Raw genomic sequence first — 20,176 nt, 5'->3', positions numbered from 1 at the left:
TAACAAGTTTAGGTTATTGATGGGTGCGTTTTCAAGGCTTCACGAGCTATTGCAAGTGGCTAAAAAGACCAAATTAATTTTGGAATCAGCTGTTTGGAAGGGCAGCGCTTGTGCCCTTTCTTCAGTTTGCGCTGCCTGTTTTTTGTTTTTAGCTAGGATGCTCCTTCACGTGCTTGCTGGATCACAGGAAAGTTTAATATTTAGGCGACAGAAAGCTGTCTAGGGATTGCAGTTCCCGAGGTGTGATATCTAAGCCTAGCATAAGTCAGTGGTTGTCTGGACACGTCTGAATTTTTCACATTCACGGGCAGATTTTCCTACATTTTGCCAGCTGTGTAAAATCTATGCTTTATAGTAGAGTAGGCATGAGCAGATCACGCTCTTGCTTGGAGACCGTGAACAAGCTTCACTGCTCATGCTCCCAGCTATGCCACTGCTTTACAACATACCAGGGTATTTCTCTCACTAGGCCAAAGGGGTGTCCCTTGAGCAAAAGTAACTTGGGATCACTGAGAAACACCAAGCGCCTCTCCAAGCACCTCTGACTTGGATCAGATTTGAGGCAGAGGTGAATGTGTGGGACACCGTTCCCACCCACTGCACCCCTCCTGCACCTCTGCCCCCTTTCCTTCTCCATTGCACAGTCAGAGACTGTCTTCCCGTGCTGAAAGACATTATACCAGAATTATTGATGTACCAGTTGACTTCTATAAAATGGTGATTTTCACGGTAAATATGAATCCGTGTCTCCCCACAGAACTGCGTACATTTGCATATAAACCTATACGGACATTTGTATGTACATATATGCGGGTGTACCGCACAGCACAAAACTATAGGCGACTGTTTAATAAGAGCACAGAATTGTTTACAAATTCTGACAGTGGCATGACACAGCCAGTGCTGTTCTGGATTCTTCTACGAGTCATGGAAACGACATGCCTTCAATAAATGTATAGGTGGCTTGGAAGATAAAGCTGTCCTTTTTTTATTAGATTTCTTTATTGAATCACTGTTGCCGAATCATATTGATACATTGGTTTCTGCCTCAGACACCTTTCTACTTAGCATGACCTATGAAAGTTGTATCGTTGTGACACATTCATTACATCTGATATTTAGAACACTTTTCATTCCACGCTGGTCAGGAAAGGTTAAAAAAGGGGCAGTATTAGAAATTATAAGGAGGAACACCAGTTTCTTATCAATATAATTGAAGTTGATGCAACTTAAAATAAATAAAACCCTTTAGGCTGTCGAAATTAGACGCTAAAGATGGTGTGGTCACTATTAATGTGTAAAATAAAGCCACACAATCTCTTGTGCCTGTGCTTTGTTATGGAAATTATAGATCCATTAGTTTGACAACAGATGAGACTGCTTGAAGCTTAGAAATATCTGGGGAGAGACTTTCACTTTTCTGCATAGTCAGGGTTTTTTTTATCTTCATTGAACAAAAGTAACTACAATAGGACTTCACCGTGTTTATCTGTAACGTGGTTTACGAGGGCGATTTTGAAGTGCCCTAAGTAGATGTCATTTCATTGGAGATACAGATCCGTACCAGTAGATATAAACTGAGGTTCTATGCTGGCGCTGCAGTTTGCCCATACGAGAGAGCTGTAATTCTGGGAACTTGAAGATGTCATTCCGAATCTTCCCCAGGGGGAAAAAATGCCAGCTAATAAACGTTAAGTCAAAAAGCAGTCTTGAGATAGAGAGCTGGTAGAAAATTACTGACTTCGTCCATCCTGAATGGTCATAAAAAATTTATGAAGTAGAAATGGAGGAGGGTACAGTTTTAAATACCATTGCTCAAAATAGCATATGCAACGCTTTAAAAAAAAAATATATGGGAAATTGGATTCTTTCTTCTTGGATGGCTTCATGAATGGTTGCTAGAAGATGACTTTGCTTTTAGTAGTCATGAGGTCTTTTCTTAAACCGATGTCTTAAGTTTGCTTTAGTTAAATATTCTGCTGAACAAAAGGAACGGATCTGAAGCTCTTTGGACCGGAGTTTAACATATGTCCAATGGTTGCCTACAAGTGTGGGCAGGATTGGCCTCGAGGTACTGCCTTCCTGGCCTGTATTTTTAGCGTTGAGTGAGTAATGCTCTTTTGTCACATTAACAATTTAAAAAAGCCAACGGTCAAGCTTCAGCCCATTTTCATTCACATATGTCAAAATTAACTATGATGTGTTATAAGTATTGAATTTTTAACAACTGGAAAAAAAAAAATCATTTCTTCCTAACAGCTGGAAATATTTCACAGGCTTTTTTATTTATTTTAGCACATCTGAAATCCCCCAGTTCCGACTGCCGTATGATGTAGTGAATTTTGAAGCTGAGCTTATGAAGGATCTTGGAGTGAAGGTAATGAAAAATATATCCTGCCTACGTATAGCTCAAAGAAAAGGGAAGAACTATGCCATAGATTAACAGCAAAATGTCATGCACATTACTAAAGAACAATTAAAAGCTACACTAGGCAGAGGCAGGAAGATGCTTCCTCTTGCTCAGGGCATTTGTCTGTCTCCTGTCTGAATGCCACTAGTTTGGAAAAGGGCAATCAATAGTTCTCATCTGGCATGCCTGCATGTGATTAATTGTCTGTAAGAAACAAATTCCTAAATTGCTTTAGGGGTTCAATGTAGCTATTGGAATGATTTGATTTTTTTAATCGAGTTTTTTTCATGCAAGTTTGGCACTACTTAAGGCGTTCATATTCGATACTTCTCCTTTCTTTCCCTCTCCCTGACTTTTTTCCTAACGGTTTATAATACAGTCTTGCATCCCAGTTAATTTTATAATAAAATGCATCCAATTATACAAAGTGTTAACATGATCATCTATTATAAACAATAACAGTCATTCAACTTCTTGGAAAGCGATAGTTATGCATTATTCTGTTAAACAAATGTGTGTTGTTTATAGATAATGGGAACATCGCTTTATTGTTAATTTAGGGCTTGAGCTGAAGTATTTACAACTGCTGCACATTTTAATAGAAGTTACAAACGTAGAATGTATCGCTGGATCAAGTTTTTGAGTACCAGGAGGGATAATATATTTTTAACATGAAACTAAAGCATTTGGTGAAGCAAGAAATTCTTCGTGGAATCTTCCGCGTTGGTTCATATCATAAAAGCAGTAGCCTGTTGTCACAAGACCCAAGTGAGAACCTCATCCTGCTGGGGTTTTATTAAAATGCTGGAAAGATGTAAGATAAGGCTTGAAATGCTACAGGTCTATTTTTTCTACTCTAAAGATCCCTTTGCAAGCCTTGAAGAGCCTGGCAGAATGGAGGGTGAGTGAGGGATGGGGCTCAAAACCGAGCACCAAGACGATTTTAGGCAAAATAGCTGGGCTTAGGCTCCTGGGAACCCTCTGCAAAACTCAGTTCCCCAGGGCTGTGACGAGGCCTCCAGAATGGACTGATCGAGCCACCATGTCAACCTGACCTGCAAGGCCTCTGCGGTTTTGAAGCGCGGCAGAGAATCTCAATGTAAATTTGCTTCCAAGCTCTGCCATTGGTTTGCAATTGACCCTTTGGCAACCTGGTTAACTAAGTACCTTAGCTTTGTACCTCTGTAAGCTGGAAATGTTTTCTGGTGTTTACTTAAAGCATTTCAAGAGTGTGGTCAAAGGCGCCGTATTGTGTAAATGCTCGGTACCGCTGTTTATTCAAGTAATTCTACTGAAATTAGTAAGAATTAGTCAGCTGAATAAGGATTACCGAGCTAGGCCCTAGGAGTATTATGAATCCCCACATAAAATAGTATTGCCGTTTAAATTCCTTCATTAGGTTTTCATAACATATGTACACAATGGGATAAAAAAAAAAATAAATGTAATGACGATTTATGGAATGCATTTTGTTGCCGGTGAGGATGTAGCCTGTATTCTTGAAAGGATTACATGGCTTTGGCACCTCTGATAAAATTTATACTAAATCTCCAAAGACGAAAAAAAGTTGGTGTTTTAAGTGTTGTACGCTGTGTTTTGCATCTGCCCTTTTTTTTCACCAATAGAAAAAGTATATTAAGCGGAATATAGGCAGCTTCAATAACAAGATACACAATGACACAAAGAGGAAGCTGTTAAGGTTACAGAGTGTCGTGCTTACGCTTGGCATTTTGTAAAGTGAATACACAAGCGACAGAACAAAAACTGGGGTAAAACATTCAAGTTCAGAGAGTCTAAAGTACAGAGATAAAACCACGCATACCCGGTTCAAGAAGTACAAAATATCAGAAGAGGAATGACACGTGCTTTACGCGCTCAAAAGCCTCAGGGTCGGCAGAGAGGCGCAAAAGGTGCGCGTGTCTTCAATTGCATGACCTCTACACGGGAGAGCGCCGTACTTGGTTTGCTGAACACGCAGCCAACGCTCTTCCCCGTCTCGCTCTTACAACAGCCGCAGTCCTGAACCTCTGCAGTGGCCGCTCAGAGCGGGATTGCCGCTGGGACATTACCCTACAACCGTTCTTCAGCTTTTGCTTCTGGAAGTGACTAGCAGTTGAACTGAAACAAGGGTCGTTTATAGGTGCGTTTTTTATTCCCGTGACACTTCTTTCAATAAGTGAACACCAGGCGCTGCACTCTGGGCGTTGTTGCCTGTCTAAATTAGAATTAAGCAATTGCAAGTTTAAATCAAAACCGATCTCATTCATGGTTTTGAAAACCTTTGCCAGTTTACCGTGCAGAATGGTCTGCTTCATTACGAATAAGTCGGGCGTGCTGTAATTTGCGCGCGGCATTCTCCAGGCTTGCTGCCTTCTCCGGCCCGGACTTTTGCAGGCAGGTTTTCTGAATCCACAGGAACGCCGTTGGCTTCACTGAGGGGCTTTGACTTAAAGGTGTTCTAGCTAGTGGTCTCAGTGCAAAATTCAGGCTGTGAGCTTTGAGGGTGCGGCACAAAGCGGTACCGTCCTTCCTTCGGGCCTGGCGCTGCATTCTGCGCGACTGGAGGCCTACCGAGTGCCTGATACTCTGCGGGGAAACAGGGCTTGGTTTTCTGCTCAGAAGCCCTGTTAATACAGAATAGCATCCTGTCTCTTATTTTCTTTATTTCTCTGTAAGAGGCTCATCCTTTCGCTAATTTTTCTGCAATATCCTAAACTCCTTGGGTTTTGATTGGTGTGCTGGGTGGTCGTTCCGTTTAGCGCATGTTCCCTAAAAGAGCTTCTTGCTTCCACATCATGTTTCTTAAGTTCTGATTTTCACGTGGGAAAACAATCTTTTGTAGACAGCACTGAATGCAGCAGTTTACTGGCAGAAGAAAACTGCCGTTTTCAGCTTTACTTCGGTATTGTGTTCTGTAGAGAGGCTTTGTTTGCTGTTTTAGCTTGCTTTAACTCTTTCAGTTTATGGGAGAAACGATGCTAGTCTGTGACGGCCCCATGTGAGGATGATCTGAAGGTACACTTTACCCATATCTAGTTTGGGCCACTTGCTTAAATCAGAGCCAGCCTGGGCTTTGAAGCGTGTCTTGAGGGGGGGGAAAGAATATTTTCTTTGTTTGTTCACTAGAAGGTCTTGTGAGATATCCGTATGCAGGACACAGTAGAAATTATTTTCACATTATTGCATTAAAAGCAAGTAATCTTTAATTCTTTCAGATAATTTTTGGTAAAGGCCTCGCAATGGATGGCATGACACTCCGTACCCTGAAAGAAGATGGCTATGAAGCAGTCTTTATAGGAATAGGTAAGAAGAGCTCACTGCCTTGTGTTTTGTCGTCTTGAAATCGGATGCCTGTCTAAGAATAAATTGGGACTTGTGTCTGTGTTAATAGCAGGATGTGAGACAGCTTCAGTTTGATGCATTTTGAAAGTAGGGAATATAAGGAAAATTTAAAAACCGGGAAGCTGAAGCTAGCTGTCTTAAGACAGTTATTTGTTAAAATTTTCACATTTATATGATAGATTTTTAAGTAAGATGAGAATGTGGCTGAATGGATTGGTTTATTGTTTGTTTACATAATTAAAAAATAGATTAACTAAAAACTTCCTTGTGATTAATTGCCATATTGGCCTAGAGCGATACACAAGTTCAGTTTTCAGTTTTTGTGAACAGCTTACTATACACACGTGATTACACGTGTAAGCCAGTGATACCCTGCTGGCTGCTTCTTTTCTTTCCTCCGTATAAAACCTGTAACATCCTTCAGATAGGCTGTAGTGAAATGTGATTACGGGACGGGTTAACAAAATAAGCTGACTTTGACTTATACTAAAACTGGCATCATAGGTCTGTCTTTTCTCATATGTTGAAGTCATCCTGCACCTGCCTGCTATCTGAATCATTGCTTCTTTTTAACATTAGATTAGAATTGTTATCCATTTACAAGTATTTTGAAGTACAGCTGGACCCATCGCTACCATATGATAGGCATGTTGAACAGGCATCGCCTACAGTTGGTATGAGGCTTAATGCTCTTTATTGATCTAGACGTTGCCTAAGTGAACATAATAGGAAACAAGTTGTCCAACTGTTCCTCCTTCCTATTATTGATTACAGAGATGTAATTCTTAGTACAGCGACAACTGTTGTTTACCATCTGGGCATGCTGTATAATAAGCTTTGCAGGTCTATTCTGTCATGTGATTATAATACAGAGGGTTGTGATTTATATAATCCTAAATCCACACGTTGTTAGGGACCTTCCGTGTGTTGGAATTTCTGATGTGTCGTATTTCGATGTAATTGTCTACAAGGCAGTGGTGCAGCTTATCTCCTTTACTGTTTTAATCTGTGTCTTTCAAACTGCTTTGTGAAATCTCACCAATGAGGAATGAATTTGTAAATAAACATTAGCTGTCTGAGGGTCTAGCATTTTGGAAAAAAATTATCAGTCATTTTTGGAATATCGGCATGATTCCCCTGCATTTCTGACTCATATATTTAAAATAACAGTTTAGCTGAAAGTTAGCAAAAACGACCACCGAACACTTTACGCATAGGATTGGAATGTTTATGTGTGTGGGTTTATTTTCTGACCTTATTAAGTTATCCTAATATAAAATACTTTTGGTTAGAAATCTATATGGACAGCATCGTGCCATACAGATGCTAGGGAAAGGGACACAGCCAGAATTTTAATAAACAAGAGAAGGCATCTGAAGCGTAATTCTCCTGTAACCCACGTGTTCACTGACTGTATTAGGAAACAGAGGGTATAAATGCTAATGAAGGATTATGTGTTCCTACAAAGTTTTGTTACTGGAAGCTACCTTGCATTCATGATGAAGTTGGTCCCCCTCGGTACCCCCACGTCTGCTATCATCTCCCTTTTACAGTACTGGGTCAGACACTGGACAGTAATGTGGCCTGGCATACTGGTAGGGAAAGGTGGAGGGCAAACCGAGGGGTCACGGAGTTCCAGGCTAGCTATATTACTGCAATAGAGCATTTATAAACTCTCAACAACAGCAGTTTTTCCACAACGACTCTGTACCGTATTTCTTTTTGTGTTCTTTGCCTACTGAGCAAACACGTTTGATGAAATGTCACATTTGAACATTACCCTGAGTCATGGCAGTAAAATAATTAGAGCGTACTCTGGTAGAAGGTATTGTTTTTTAAGTTTGCTTCTGAATGAATCTGTACCTTGATGGAAAATAAACATGGTAGTTTTCAATTTTCCCTATTAGTGGAAGGAAGGAAAAGTGAATGGGTGTGTAAAAGAAGAAGTCGTCCCTGATGGGAAGAGGGAGTACACTGTGGGGAGTACACGTTTTCATAGCAATGTGCTTTTTGAAGGGCACATTTAGTCTTGTAAATTAGGCAGAACTCAAGAATTCATCGGTCAGGATTGTACAAGGGTCCACGTGGCTCATGAAATGGAAGAGCGCTTGTGAATAGCCAGCTATGTGGGGGCAGGTGGAGGTGCAAGGAGAGCTTTGAAAGGTCTTTTCCACACAGCTATGCATCAGGGAAAATCTATTGCTCTGTGGGAATGTCGCATGAGGTAGGGCAAGTACATCCTTCCGCTGGGTCTCCGGAAGGTAAAGCATAGGTGACCGAGGTTGGATCGCTTCTAGCAAGTGACCGTATTGAAGGAAACTGAATAGCAAAGGCTTTTTGTGAGAGCTGTTTGGTAAGGTACTAGCTCTGTGTCAGACCTGAAGGGTAAAGAACTCCTAAGAAGTTCCCAAAAGGATACAGGTTAACAGCCTTACGCTAAAATAAATAATAATAAAGATGCTTACCTTCAAGTCTTCGCTTACTGAGGCATCGAGACGGTGATGGCTTATCTTGTGATGAAGACTCTTCAGCAACTAGGTCTGGTGCGTTTAGGTCACCGTCTAAAGCACAGAAACACACCTTGTACTAGACCTGAAAACGAACAGGTGACCGGTACGTGTCACCAGCCTTTGGCAGCGTCTGGGGTCTCACTTTGAGTCACACCTTACCTCCACCCTGTTTTATTTTGCACCGTCTTATCTTTCCCGGTTAGGCCGTGGCTGTGTGTATGACATAGAGACTGCTGTGGAATTTGGGGTTGCAAATATGCTGAACTAGCAAAGGCTAGCTCTGAGGGAAAGCCTCCATGGTTACCTGGATATAAGTGGTAAAGAAGGGGACCGATCTGGGCAGCGGCACGCTGGAAGCCAACGCTGCCCTCTGATAGCAGAGCCTCGGAACAAATGGTGGGTGAATCTCAGTCCCAGGGTTGCCTGTTACCGTTTTTGCTTTTGGTTGTTCTTCCCTTCAGTCTCCTGGTTGAGAGAACGCCTTACCTGAACTGCATGTCATCCGACTAGTTCTTAATGCTGAACTTGTGTTGTTTCTAGAGGATCAATATGTGAATTGCCTCTCCCCTGTCCATCGTTTACTCTCGTGTCTTCTCAGCTTCCTCTCTACAAAGATGCACATTTTGCAACATCTGGCAGCAGATGTTATCTTGTGTTTTGCACGCGAGGACCTAAGAGATAGACCATTCTTCTGTTTTCCTCCAGCGGCCCTGATGTCAGATGACAGCTGACATTAAAGAGTAGTCCATGAGTCTCAGTTTCTTACATCAAAAGTAATGATGGACGGTAACACACGCGAGAATTTCTTCATAGGACTAAAAGGCAGCAGCCAAACAAAGGGAGGAGCAACCTGCTAAATGTATTCTGGGAGTCTCTGCTGTATTTCTTAGTCCTCTTTCCGTTGTCCTTCTAAACTTATTCAGTCTTATTTCAAAGGGCAATTAAAAATGCTGATTAAGAATTAGAGATGTAAAATTGCAGTCCTTAAAATTTTCGTTTTAAAATTCCGTTTATCTTCCAGTTACAAGTCTTACGGTTTTATTTTATTATTCACAAATGTTAACGAATAGGAATTAAGTCTCCCAGTTGAACTTTCAGAGTTTTAAAGCTGACCTCTTAAGCTATGCGTAGAAAAAAGAATCCTTTCGAGATTTCATAGGTTACACGCAACATGCTCTACCTAGAATCAGCTCTGCTTTTTGATAAGAAATGTTTGTGAAGAATTTGTGAGTAAGCTGACAAATCAGTGTGAAAATTTTGCTACTTTAAAAAAAAAAAAAAAAAAAGAAAAAAAAAGAGTCTTGCATCAGTTGCTGCCTTCTGTAAACACCGTCGAGACGCAGGGCAACAGAGGGTCCGCATGCTGAGAGCAAAAGGAGAGATCAATGGCGGGGCGAGGGGCCAGAGGAGAGAGCACATGGTCCTCAGGGGCAGCAAAGTAAGGCAGCGAAGGGTATCTTAGGGAGAAGAGAGGAGCCTGAATGCTTTGTCACACTGCCTCTCTCGGTTGATTTTAAGGGTAGGACACTTAGGGTTTTTACAAAAGCTGTCTGCGTGTATGTGTCTCGCTTGGCTATCGGAGCAAACGCAGAAATACTGGGCTTTTGTTACTCTTCCTTCTTGAAGTTCAGCTACATTCTTTGGGAAAACCGGAGTCTGTGGTTCTGGTTTTTTAAGACTCCACAAAGCAGTGTGTATTCTTTTTGGAAGAGAAAGTACAAAACAATTTTTTTTTTGCACCTATTTAATTGAATGAAAATAAGTAACCTCAATATTGAAAGTATTTACGGACATGTTTCATGTGAGGTTCAAACAAATATATAGAAAGGCTGCCAGCAGAAACACATTTCCTACAGACTTGTACACAAACCTCTATCCTTAATATTATAATCTATATACTGATTTTATATACATCTGAAATGTTTTCTCATAACATACGGATTTTATATAACATTTACATTCTCTTTATATAAAGATCAGCTAAAAATGTATCTTCAAAGGTTGTTTTATTTGGTAAAGTATTTAAAAAAATCTCAGGCCCCCATTCCCAGACAGAGCTTAGACACTTCAGTGTCCATAGGCTTAAACATGCAGCACGAACTAACTTTCTAGTTTAACTTCTCATTATAGGGCAAATGGAGCTAGCAATGCAGCTTTCTCGTTTCTTCCTCCATCTTGTGATGTTGAATTACTGTAAAGTCAGTTTTCTCGTATTAGGGTATTCAGAGGTTCTGTTAAATACTGTGAAATGGTAGATGAACATACAGAGTCAATCCAAGCAGATTGTTGCTTGGATGTGTCCTAAATGGCGTATCTTGCTTGCAAGGCTTAAAACCGTACATTAAAAAAAAAAAGGAAAAAAAAAAAAAAGAAATCCCTTGTGGAAAGAACCTTTGTGATAATTGCAGTCATTCATCGTTAATTAACATAGCATTCAAACAATAATATAATCAGATGATTCCATTGATTGGAATGAAATTACACACCAAAAAAAGAAATTAAAGGTCCGAGCATTGATGTACCTTGTTTTTAAAAAAACCCCTGTGAGATTGATTTACTGTCTCTTCCCCAAAAAGTAAGTAATCTCCTCATGCCTGTTATTATCTTCTGATTAACTATGCAGTGCCACCTGGTGTGCAGATGGGAAGAATATTACACATCAAGAGCTCTGTTCACACCCACCCACACAGATATAAACCTACGTGGCAAAAAGTGAACAGATGTTCATTTTGCTTGTGCTATAGGAAAAAATTGTGCATCGTACTCCTGATTCATAAACTAAATTTGGAGGACATGAAATCTGCATATGGGGCCCGTAGGCCCATGGCCAGCACAGACATTTAGGGAGGAAATATGTCATATTTAAAAGAGTTCTCATTTCAGGTTGTGAAGAGACTTTTATTTGTTTGCTTCTCTAGTTTTGTTCTACCTTGTATTTCCGAGTTCTCTTTTTCTCTTCACTAGCTGTTTCGCTTATCACCTCCAAAGGGAAAAATTTAGAGGCAGAGTCATTTGAAAACATATCCAGGATTTCTCTGTTGGTTGGTTGTTTTTCAGAATTGTTTTATGTTTCATGGCATTTAAGATGTTCCTTAAAATTATGCTTTTAGGGCTCGTTGCGAAGACCTGTTTGGCTCCGCAGTAATGTAGCAAGTCATGTAAAATATAACGCATCTTGGTTAAAGATAGAACTGTGGTACAAGTGTCGCGCAGCCTTAGGCTCTTAGGATCTTCAGCTCTCTTTTTGGAGGTCTTCTGGTGGTGTTTTGTATTATTTTGTAACTTCGTATGTGGTTTGACACTTCATAGATGGTACAGATTTTGCTGCAAGGAAGCGGAAGCCTAAAGACCAGATAAAACACAACAAGCAGGGGAGAAAAGTAATATGTTGGAAGGTAGTGCGGGAAAGAATGATGTTGGGAACATGATCGGCTAGATACCTAAAATAAATCTGTGTCTAGCTCAGTTTCTGCGTTGGTTGTATTGACATTTGTAGACAAGGGTTGTCGCTGTCTTAGAACCTTGCAAAGGTGGTGCAAAACACAACCCAGGATTTTAAATGGGGACAAGAGTGGCCTTTCAGGCATCAGCAGAAGCCAATACAGGGTGCAGAGCCAGGGAAAACCCTTGGACTTATATTTTATTGTGACGAATCAAAATACTCCATTTAGCTGTGAAAAGCTGTGAGACTGGTGTTAGATATCATGTGAATGAAGTCATCGAGATGAGTCAGGAAGGTAGAGAGTGCTTTGAACAGTCTGAAGAGCCACAGTGACAAAGAGCAGTGGCAGGATTTAGATAACACCCGTTCAAAATATTTCACAGTTGCCTCAGAGTAACCGGAATAATTTAAAAAAGAAATTAAAAAATATTTTTTTAAAAAAATAAAGATCCATGAGAAGGCTAGTGATAGATGCATTTGCAATATAGTACAGAACAGGATCAAAACTACACATTGAACTGCAACTGCATGAAAAGAAGTCCCAAAGAAGAAGGTCTACACAAGGCGGTGCAGTGAAGGATAGGACTTCTTCACAGCCTGTAGTCTGGAGAGCCTTAGCTCATGGCTCACAGCTTGGAGAATGAACGCGTCCTTCTATAACATCATGTTTGTTGAGTTTTTCATGTCTCGTGTGAAGGGTATTATAAACAAATTGCACCATAAATTGGTTCTAATACAAAACTCGTTAGTCTTCAGTATTCATGTTACTCTCGTCTTCTGCGAGTCTTTAATCTAAAGGCATATTGTTATTAAAAAAAAAAAAACAAACAAAAGGAAAATGGTTATATTAAAAAAGGAACTCCATGAAAGAACCCGTTCTTCCATGCGTATAGCAGATGTTTGAACCTGCTTTTATTTCCAGTGCAGCATCTTTCCTGGAGACCAACAAGGTACGCACGTCCAAGAATTTTTATGCTGGAGGTATCATCTTCTACTGTTGGCATTTGTTGTAAGCTGCTCTTCCAGTTCTGCAGCCCTCGCTGCTGCTCTGGATGTTGGTGGAACACTCCTAGCACGCATCGGAAGCAGTAGGCAGTTGAAAGCTTTTAGGGCTCACATGCACAAAACATTTATTATTAATAGTCTTAGGACACTTTCAAAAAAATACTAGTAATCTGCCCTTGGGCACCCTTAAGTTGCAAATTACACAGATTTTTATGCTCTTATTTACTTATCTTTCCTACCAAAAAACTACTTAGCATAACAATCTCTACTGCATATGTTTTACAAAACACTCTCCTGCCTCTTTCTAAGATGCTGGACAGTTTCCCTGAAGAAATGCTCACCTCAATGTAATGACAAAATCAATTTGATTCATATGTGTCCTGGTTTCAGCTGGGATAGAGTTAAATTTCTTTGTAGTAGCCAGTATGGGACTATGTTTTGGATTTTTGCTGGAAACAGCGGTGATAATGCGGAGACGTTTCAGTTGTTGCTAAGTAGCGCTTACGCTGGTCAAGGACTTTTTCAGCTCCCCGTGCTCTGCTGGGTGCGCAAGGGGTTGGGAGGGGACACGGCCGGGACAGCTGACCCCAACTGGCCAATGGGGTATTCCATATCATATGGCATCATGCTCAGGATATAAAGCTGGGGGACGAAGGAGGAAGGGGGGGACGACACATTTGGAGTGATGGTGTTTGTCTTCCCAAGTCACCGTTCGGGCTCCATCGCGGCTGCTTTCCTGGGGATGGCTGAGCACCCGCCTGCCCGTGGGAAGGAGTGGATGAATTCCTTGCTTTGCTTTGCTTCCGCGCGCAGCTTTTGCTTTACCTGTGAAACTGTCTCTATCTCGACCCAAGAGTTGCCTCACTTTTACTCTTCCGACTCTCTCCCCCGTCCCACCAGGGGGGAGGGAGCGAGCGGCTGCGTGGGGCTTGGTGGCTGACCGGGGCTAAACCAGGCCAATATGCTTTTAAGAGTAGCTAAATTTTTAAATATCTTAGCAGATTAATTCATCTAACATTATTTAGCTCTTTTCGGGAGTTTATTCAAGCATTTATTTTTAAGCATTTTGATGTTTGAGAAGTACATAAGGAAATATTGAACAACGTGGTGATGCTAGAGACTGCATTTTCATATTCTGACGTTACACGCTTCAGTGCTTTACGCCTAAAGTAAAGAGCTTTGCTTGCTTACCTGTTGTTTCCGAAGGTGCACTCCACGAGTCAGTTACTTTTATCTGTTAGATGTACAAGTATTAATTATGCTGCCATTTTTTGACTTCCACGTTAATCTTCAGACACAGAATGAGCAGCCGTCGAAAATACAGCTGGCAAGTTGGTGCATATCCATGTGGTTTAGTTGAGCTCTCTTTCCTTGTAAAGAGAGTGCTTGGGGTCCAGTATGGAGTTAATGCAATCAGATGCGCTTTGAAACGTTGTTCTACCTAATACTATAGGAGGGTTGACACAATACAAAATTTAATACAGTACAATTTAATTTTTTACAATATTTTTATATTTTTACAATACATTTATATTTATATTTATTTAATATAGATACCTATTATATATAATATATTTATATTTTTATATTTTTACAATAATTACAATTTTAACAATAATTACCATTTAATACAATAAATAGGTGTAGAAATTCCTTGCTTTGTCTTCCTTACGAAGGATAAAAGGCTGCTTAAAGACCTAGGCTTGTTGCATTTGATTTTTTTATTTTTAAAGATTGTACAGAAGTAGGAAGCGTATCGAAATCTCACTTGTTTAGTGCCAATTATTGGTGAGAAGATGGCAAGCACTTTTCGTGGTAATGAATAAAGTTTTAAGCAGTCTTCTCGTACACATTATATCTCATAAATATAATGTTTCTGGACTCATATTCCTGTCACTGCCCACTCAACGAGGGGTGTATCTGCTTGTTGAGTTGCATTGACAAGTAAAGACAAATCCTGGAGTTGTGTGGTGGATTTGTAGTACTTGTTGAAGGACTTTTAGAGATTGCTTTTGGAAATCTTCTTGCTTTGCCACTTGTCTCCTTAGGGAGAGTGGTCCCTAGGAGGCCACCGCTGGGCACGGGCAAGGCTCAAGGCTTCCGTCCGACCCGGTGGTTGTCCTGTGCTTCTCAGTCATCTGCTCCCCTTTTCATCATTGCTTGGTAGCCAGGCCTTTGCTGACCTAGGTACACTTTGGTATAATGAAGGGCAGTTCCCTCATTTCAGAGGAAAATCCTGACACCGGGGTGTGCTTGGGGGCCAGTTTTGGTCCTTCATATAACTAGCTTGGGGCACGCTCGTTAGTGATTCTGTTTGGCTGGGTGGGATTCACAGTCCGAGGGCCTTCTGAGACCCGTAGCCTTCCTTGCCTGTGGCCTGTGCCCAAGGGAATCCCTCAGTCCTTCCTTCAGGCTCAACACGTTAATCGAAAAGCTTTCCTATTCCAGTAGTATTTGTCATTTTCTTATCCCATACAAATAGCTTCTACCATCATGGGAAGGCGCGTCCACTGCCTTCCAGATCTCTTTAGTTTTGAGGGGATGGTAGTTTTTAAAGTCAACAAATATCTGAGAAGGAAATTTTGCAAGTAATCTTTAACTAAGCTATGCAAATATTTTTGCTGCTGTGTCTTAAATGTTGAGTGGATAGAGATTATCCAGGCTTTTGAACCACTTGTCATGGTCACGATACTTGGAAATTGCTCTTCACTGTTCTAATCTATACTTTTTGGAGATGCCAGTCATATGGCTGCTTGAAATTAAAAGACACCGTGAAAATACGTATGTTAATGATTACTATTAGTGTGTATATAATTAGGATAGAGCACGTAAATATTATAGTATGTATCCCATGGCAAGTCTCTTAAAAGAAAGTTGAACGCATATGCAAGTATTTCTCTGAGTTTGTGTAGCATACTGGTATGTCCTGTAGGCGTGAGGTCAATCTTGATGTTCCTTGTGCATAAAGTCACGTAGATAGTTTTCTGTGCACGTTTTGTAGCGCCAAACAGTCTTCAAAATCCGTCACACTCTTGGTGATGTCACAAGGTGTGGGGTATAGACAGTAATTAAGATGCACTGTTTGTGCTGTTACTGCTTTCAGTGTATTAATGCTAAATTTACTGTAAATTGTCTTTATAAAACAATGTTTACAAAATTAGAAGACTGAAATAAGCACACTAAGTACTCAGAGCTTTGGATAATGCTAATACAAATTACGTGTTTACCTAACAAAGGAAAATATTTTCCAAACATCGCCCTTGACAGTGTTTTCTTTCACAGGAAATCCTTTGGCTATTGTTCATTCGTTTGTGCTAAAAATGTAGTAAGCTGAGCATGAACCATTAGAGGAAGCGAAAATGCATTCAGCAGCTAGGATGATGATTCAACATTCCCTCTAATGGTCTTTGGTGATTAGTTTCATAGGAAGAAAAAAAAAAGAATAATGAGAATTTAAAGATCAACAGGTTTCAGCCAATTAATCTTTAATGTTAATACTGCAATTGTGTTGAAATAGCTTACCGAGGAGGAACTTGTGGTGTATTGCTACCTTTCTAAGAATTGCCAAGGTTTTGTTTGTTGTTGTTTCATTGATGTCACGGAACATGGTGTAACTCACTGCCGATTTCTTAGGGTTCTTTTTGTTAGAAATAATTCTTTGTTGGTTTGTGACTAATGACAATAGATGGTTGTTTATTTGAGTGAGGTGCCTATTTTTCAATATATTCTAGAAGTTTAGTAGATAATGACATTTCAGTACCTGGTTGTTACTTAAATTGAGATGACATCATTAACCATTATCAAAGACCATTTCTCAATAGTACAATATTTGTAGCTTTTTCTCTAATATATTGGATTATTATTTTTTTTTTAATTAGAACGAAACACCTCTTCTAAAAGAAACATTCTAATTATATAGTTAGTCTATTGTTTAATAGTTAGACATTGAAAATATCACCGTTCTTTATTTCAATATGCAGGTGACTTAGACATGATTGCTTTTCTGTTCACTGGGAAACGCAGAACATGGGCTTGGTGCTGCTCTTATGGCCCAACACAAATCCTATGCAGATGAAGAGTGATGGCTAAATTTTTATCTGGGAGAAGATTTCTTAACCTTTACAAAGTTAGATAAGGGTTGCTTCAAAACCCCGAAAAAATGCTCCCAGAAGGATTTTACATACTTGGGTGACCAAATAGCAGCTGTTTACATTTTTATTTTGTTTATGGTTCCCGAATGTGATATTCTGCAACTGTGCTGTAGAAGAAACCTTCTTGGTGGCTAAGGAAAAAGGGCGAGTCCAGAACGCGAAGCATTGTGGTGCCTATTTGAATAGATTTGAGGCAGTTTTAATTATTTGATCGTCCCCCGGGTGAGGGGGCTTATCCGCCTCGCGCTCCGTGCAGAGCTCGGAGGCCCCGGTGGGCTGGCAGAGCTCTGCCACGCGGGAGCCGAGGCAGCAGCTGAGCCCGGATCCTGCAGCCGCCTCTGCAGCTTCAGCACAGGAGCTCGGGCCGTGGCACGCTACGCCGGGGTCAGCGTGGTTAGCTTGACTTCAGGACTACCACAGGTCCTGAAGGTGTCCCGGATTATGGGATTTTAAATGGCCTGTTTGTCTCCTTGTGCTCAGAGTTGGAGTTCCTGCCTGTTCCGAGCAGAAAAAAAATTGCAGAGTTGGGGGAGATTGCAGTGACCGTTCTGTGCTGGAAGGGTAAGGTGCTCGGGGGTTGTGCCCGTACTCATCACGGGGATAGAGGTCCTGCCCCTTTTGTTGCTGTAGTAGCTGCTTGGCAATAAAGCTTGGAGTTAATTTGCATTAAAAAAACCTTCTTTCCTTCCCCCAGTAGATAGAATCTGAAGAAATCACCCCTAATTGTTACAATCCATGCCGCCTTTGTGCACAGCTTTTTCTGGAAAGCTCAATAAAATTAACTAAAGGAAGTTTTGAAACCTTAGCACTTTAAAAATCATACATACATAAGACTCTTAATACACCCTCTACGTTGGCAAGTTGGTTCCTTATTTTTCAAATGGAAATATGGGCCCTTGCATGTGCTGAATGTGCCCTTTATCGTATCGAAGCATAGAAAATCAATGTTGTAGCTCAGTCGCTTCTGTAGACCTGGCCATGCTTGCAAGAATGGAATGTGTTTAATCCACCTTGTAGAGTGAATAGTCATAGATACAAGTGTGGTATTCAGTGTTCATTCAGAAAACTATAGAATATGCAAACAAAATGTGTAGTTAGAGGAGAGCTGAGTGAATTGCAGCCGTGGCAAGAGGTGGGAGTTGATTTTAACTGGAAGCCATGTTCATTGCCTTTAATTTTTCACTCGGTTAATAACAAAAATAGGACTCATGCGCCACAGGATGACTGGAGGGAAGCAGTGCGGTGTGATGCTCTGCTGAGAGTGAGACTTGGGCTCTGGCCATCGGCCTCCTGGCTGACTCTTCATTCTCCCCTACTGTCATATCTCACATGGGAGTAGTGAGACTTAGCACTGAAAGGGCTGCAGAAGTGCTGTGGAGAAGCTAGGCTGGGTTCTTGCTGGCCAACATTCAGGCTGTGTCTTGGAGCGAAGAAATCTTCATTCCTAACCACTTGCAATTTGTGCTGCTTCCCCAAATTTCGTTTCTACTCCAGTATTTTGAAACAGACGTGTAATGACCAAAGTAGCAAACTAAATCATGCAAATTTTATTTTGCTTTATTGGCCTGCATCCGGCAATTTCTCACCGACCACAAGGAAGTTGGAATTTTTTGTTGGATAACTTCTTACTCGCGTTGTACCATTTTCTTTAAACGTTCCCCTGTAGGACTTTGCTGTTAAAGATGTATTGCGTCCTACGTACTGTTTTCTGAAATGAAATTTTAATAATTTATCAAAAATGAAACATACCTTGCCTAGTGCCTAATATATATTTATTTCAGCATTTCAGATATGAAAAGATCTAGACCAGAAATAGTTTGCTTACCTTGTTACATTTTACTTACGTGTTGGATTAGGGCTTTGAAGACAATGTGATTGCATTTGTGTTGCCAGTTTGAAGAGCGGCTTGACGTTGTTTCCTCCAGTTCTCGAAGGAAAATATGCCTCTGCTTGTATAACACTCCTAAAACTCCCTGTAGCAAGATCTGCCATGCGGTAGGGGTTTCCATATTTCTAATAAGCATGCGGTAGTATAAGGGTCAGGGACTAACCAGTGAATAAAAGTCCAAACTCAAAATGAGGTGCCTTTCCTGTTTAGCACTGGGCAGTGATAGATACTGATAATGTTTGATTAATGAGCAGCAGCCTTGCAGTGGGTGAAAACATCTGTAAGAAATGATTTATTATTTCAAAGGTATTGGAAGCTTACCGTATCTTGTAGATTTAACTATGTGTGCCTGAATAAAATAAATGAGATGCAACATGTGAAAAATGAAAACACATTAGTTGTAAAAGGATGTGTCACAAGCAGGGTATTTTTGTTCAAGTACACTTTGTCATGGGGATTTTTAATGTTGCTCTGAATACAAATCATTTAACTGGTTCATAAAATCAACCTAGTTGGAATTCTTGCATCTATCATTGAGACAGAAATGAGGGTTAAACTTAATATGCTGGAACGTCCCTTAAATGTTTGCATTTGGCATCATATACAGCTGTTCAAACTGCACATACGAACAGAAAGGATTCTCTCTTAGAAATATAATAAAAGTGAAAAAAGTTGTTGATGTGATTTTAACACTGAAATCAGGAAAACTAATTAATTTGTCACATCATTAGAGGACGAGGTCATTCAAGTTTGTTAAATCTGCTGTAAATATGATTGTATGGACAAAAGTCTAATTTTCTTCTTCCTACGTAAGCTGCGTGTTTGAAAATGAAGAATGACTCGCAGATGGAGGTTTTACTTTTGCCCGCTTCTAGGCTAGTCTTGTAGTTGCTGGCTAGTCTTCTAGACTGCCCTTGGTTTATAAAGCGACCTTATGCTTTCTGCGGTGCGGGTCGGTGTGTGTTGACCCGGTGTCAGGTCCCTCGGTTCTATTCAGAGCTGCCACGGAGTGTGGATCACGTAGAGCTACTGACGGTACAGACTCACCTCCGTGAAACTGCAACGTTTGTTCAGGCACGTCGGAGTGCCCTGGCTCCCACGTCAGGGAAAACTGCCTTTTCTCTAGGTTTGGAAATAGGTAAGCTGGGACCGTGGAAAGATACAGCTGCTTTCCCATTCTCTCACCTTATGCCGGTTCAGTGATTGCAGAGCAATTCTCTGCAGAGGGAATATTTGGAAATTCCGGTCTATGCTGTTCCATATATCTACACCTGTTATTTGCATATACATTATCCACTTCCTTACTTTTCTGTTCTGTCTAATTCAGTAGGCATCTAAAATATTTTTCCTCTTGGGATTTTGGCACTGATTACTTCGGTGTGTATGAACTCCAGCCAGAAAAAGAAAAAGACTTGTTTTACTGTCATG

At 40.6% G+C, this 20,176-nt stretch overlaps 1 protein-coding gene across 3 annotated transcripts in view; it reads left to right on the top strand.

Moving 5' to 3' along the window:
* The window catches only part of DPYD (dihydropyrimidine dehydrogenase), a 368,160-nt gene that overhangs the window by 124,265 nt on the left and 223,719 nt on the right, over positions 1 to 20,176 (top strand). For all 3 annotated transcript variants that reach the window (XM_075098192.1, XM_075098193.1, XM_075098195.1), the window contains 2 exons: positions 2,296 to 2,377; positions 5,626 to 5,713. In XM_075098192.1, the coding sequence (XP_074954293.1) occupies positions 2,296 to 2,377; positions 5,626 to 5,713 (170 nt within the window). The remainder of the gene's footprint in view (positions 1 to 2,295; positions 2,378 to 5,625; positions 5,714 to 20,176) is intronic.

Source organism: Phalacrocorax aristotelis, chromosome 6, assembly GCF_949628215.1.
Source record: "Phalacrocorax aristotelis chromosome 6, bGulAri2.1, whole genome shotgun sequence".
NCBI classification, from domain to species: Eukaryota; Metazoa; Chordata; class Aves; order Suliformes; family Phalacrocoracidae; genus Phalacrocorax; species Phalacrocorax aristotelis.
The sequence above is the reverse complement of the archived record's forward strand: the minus strand, read 5'-3'. Positions and strand labels throughout refer to the sequence as shown.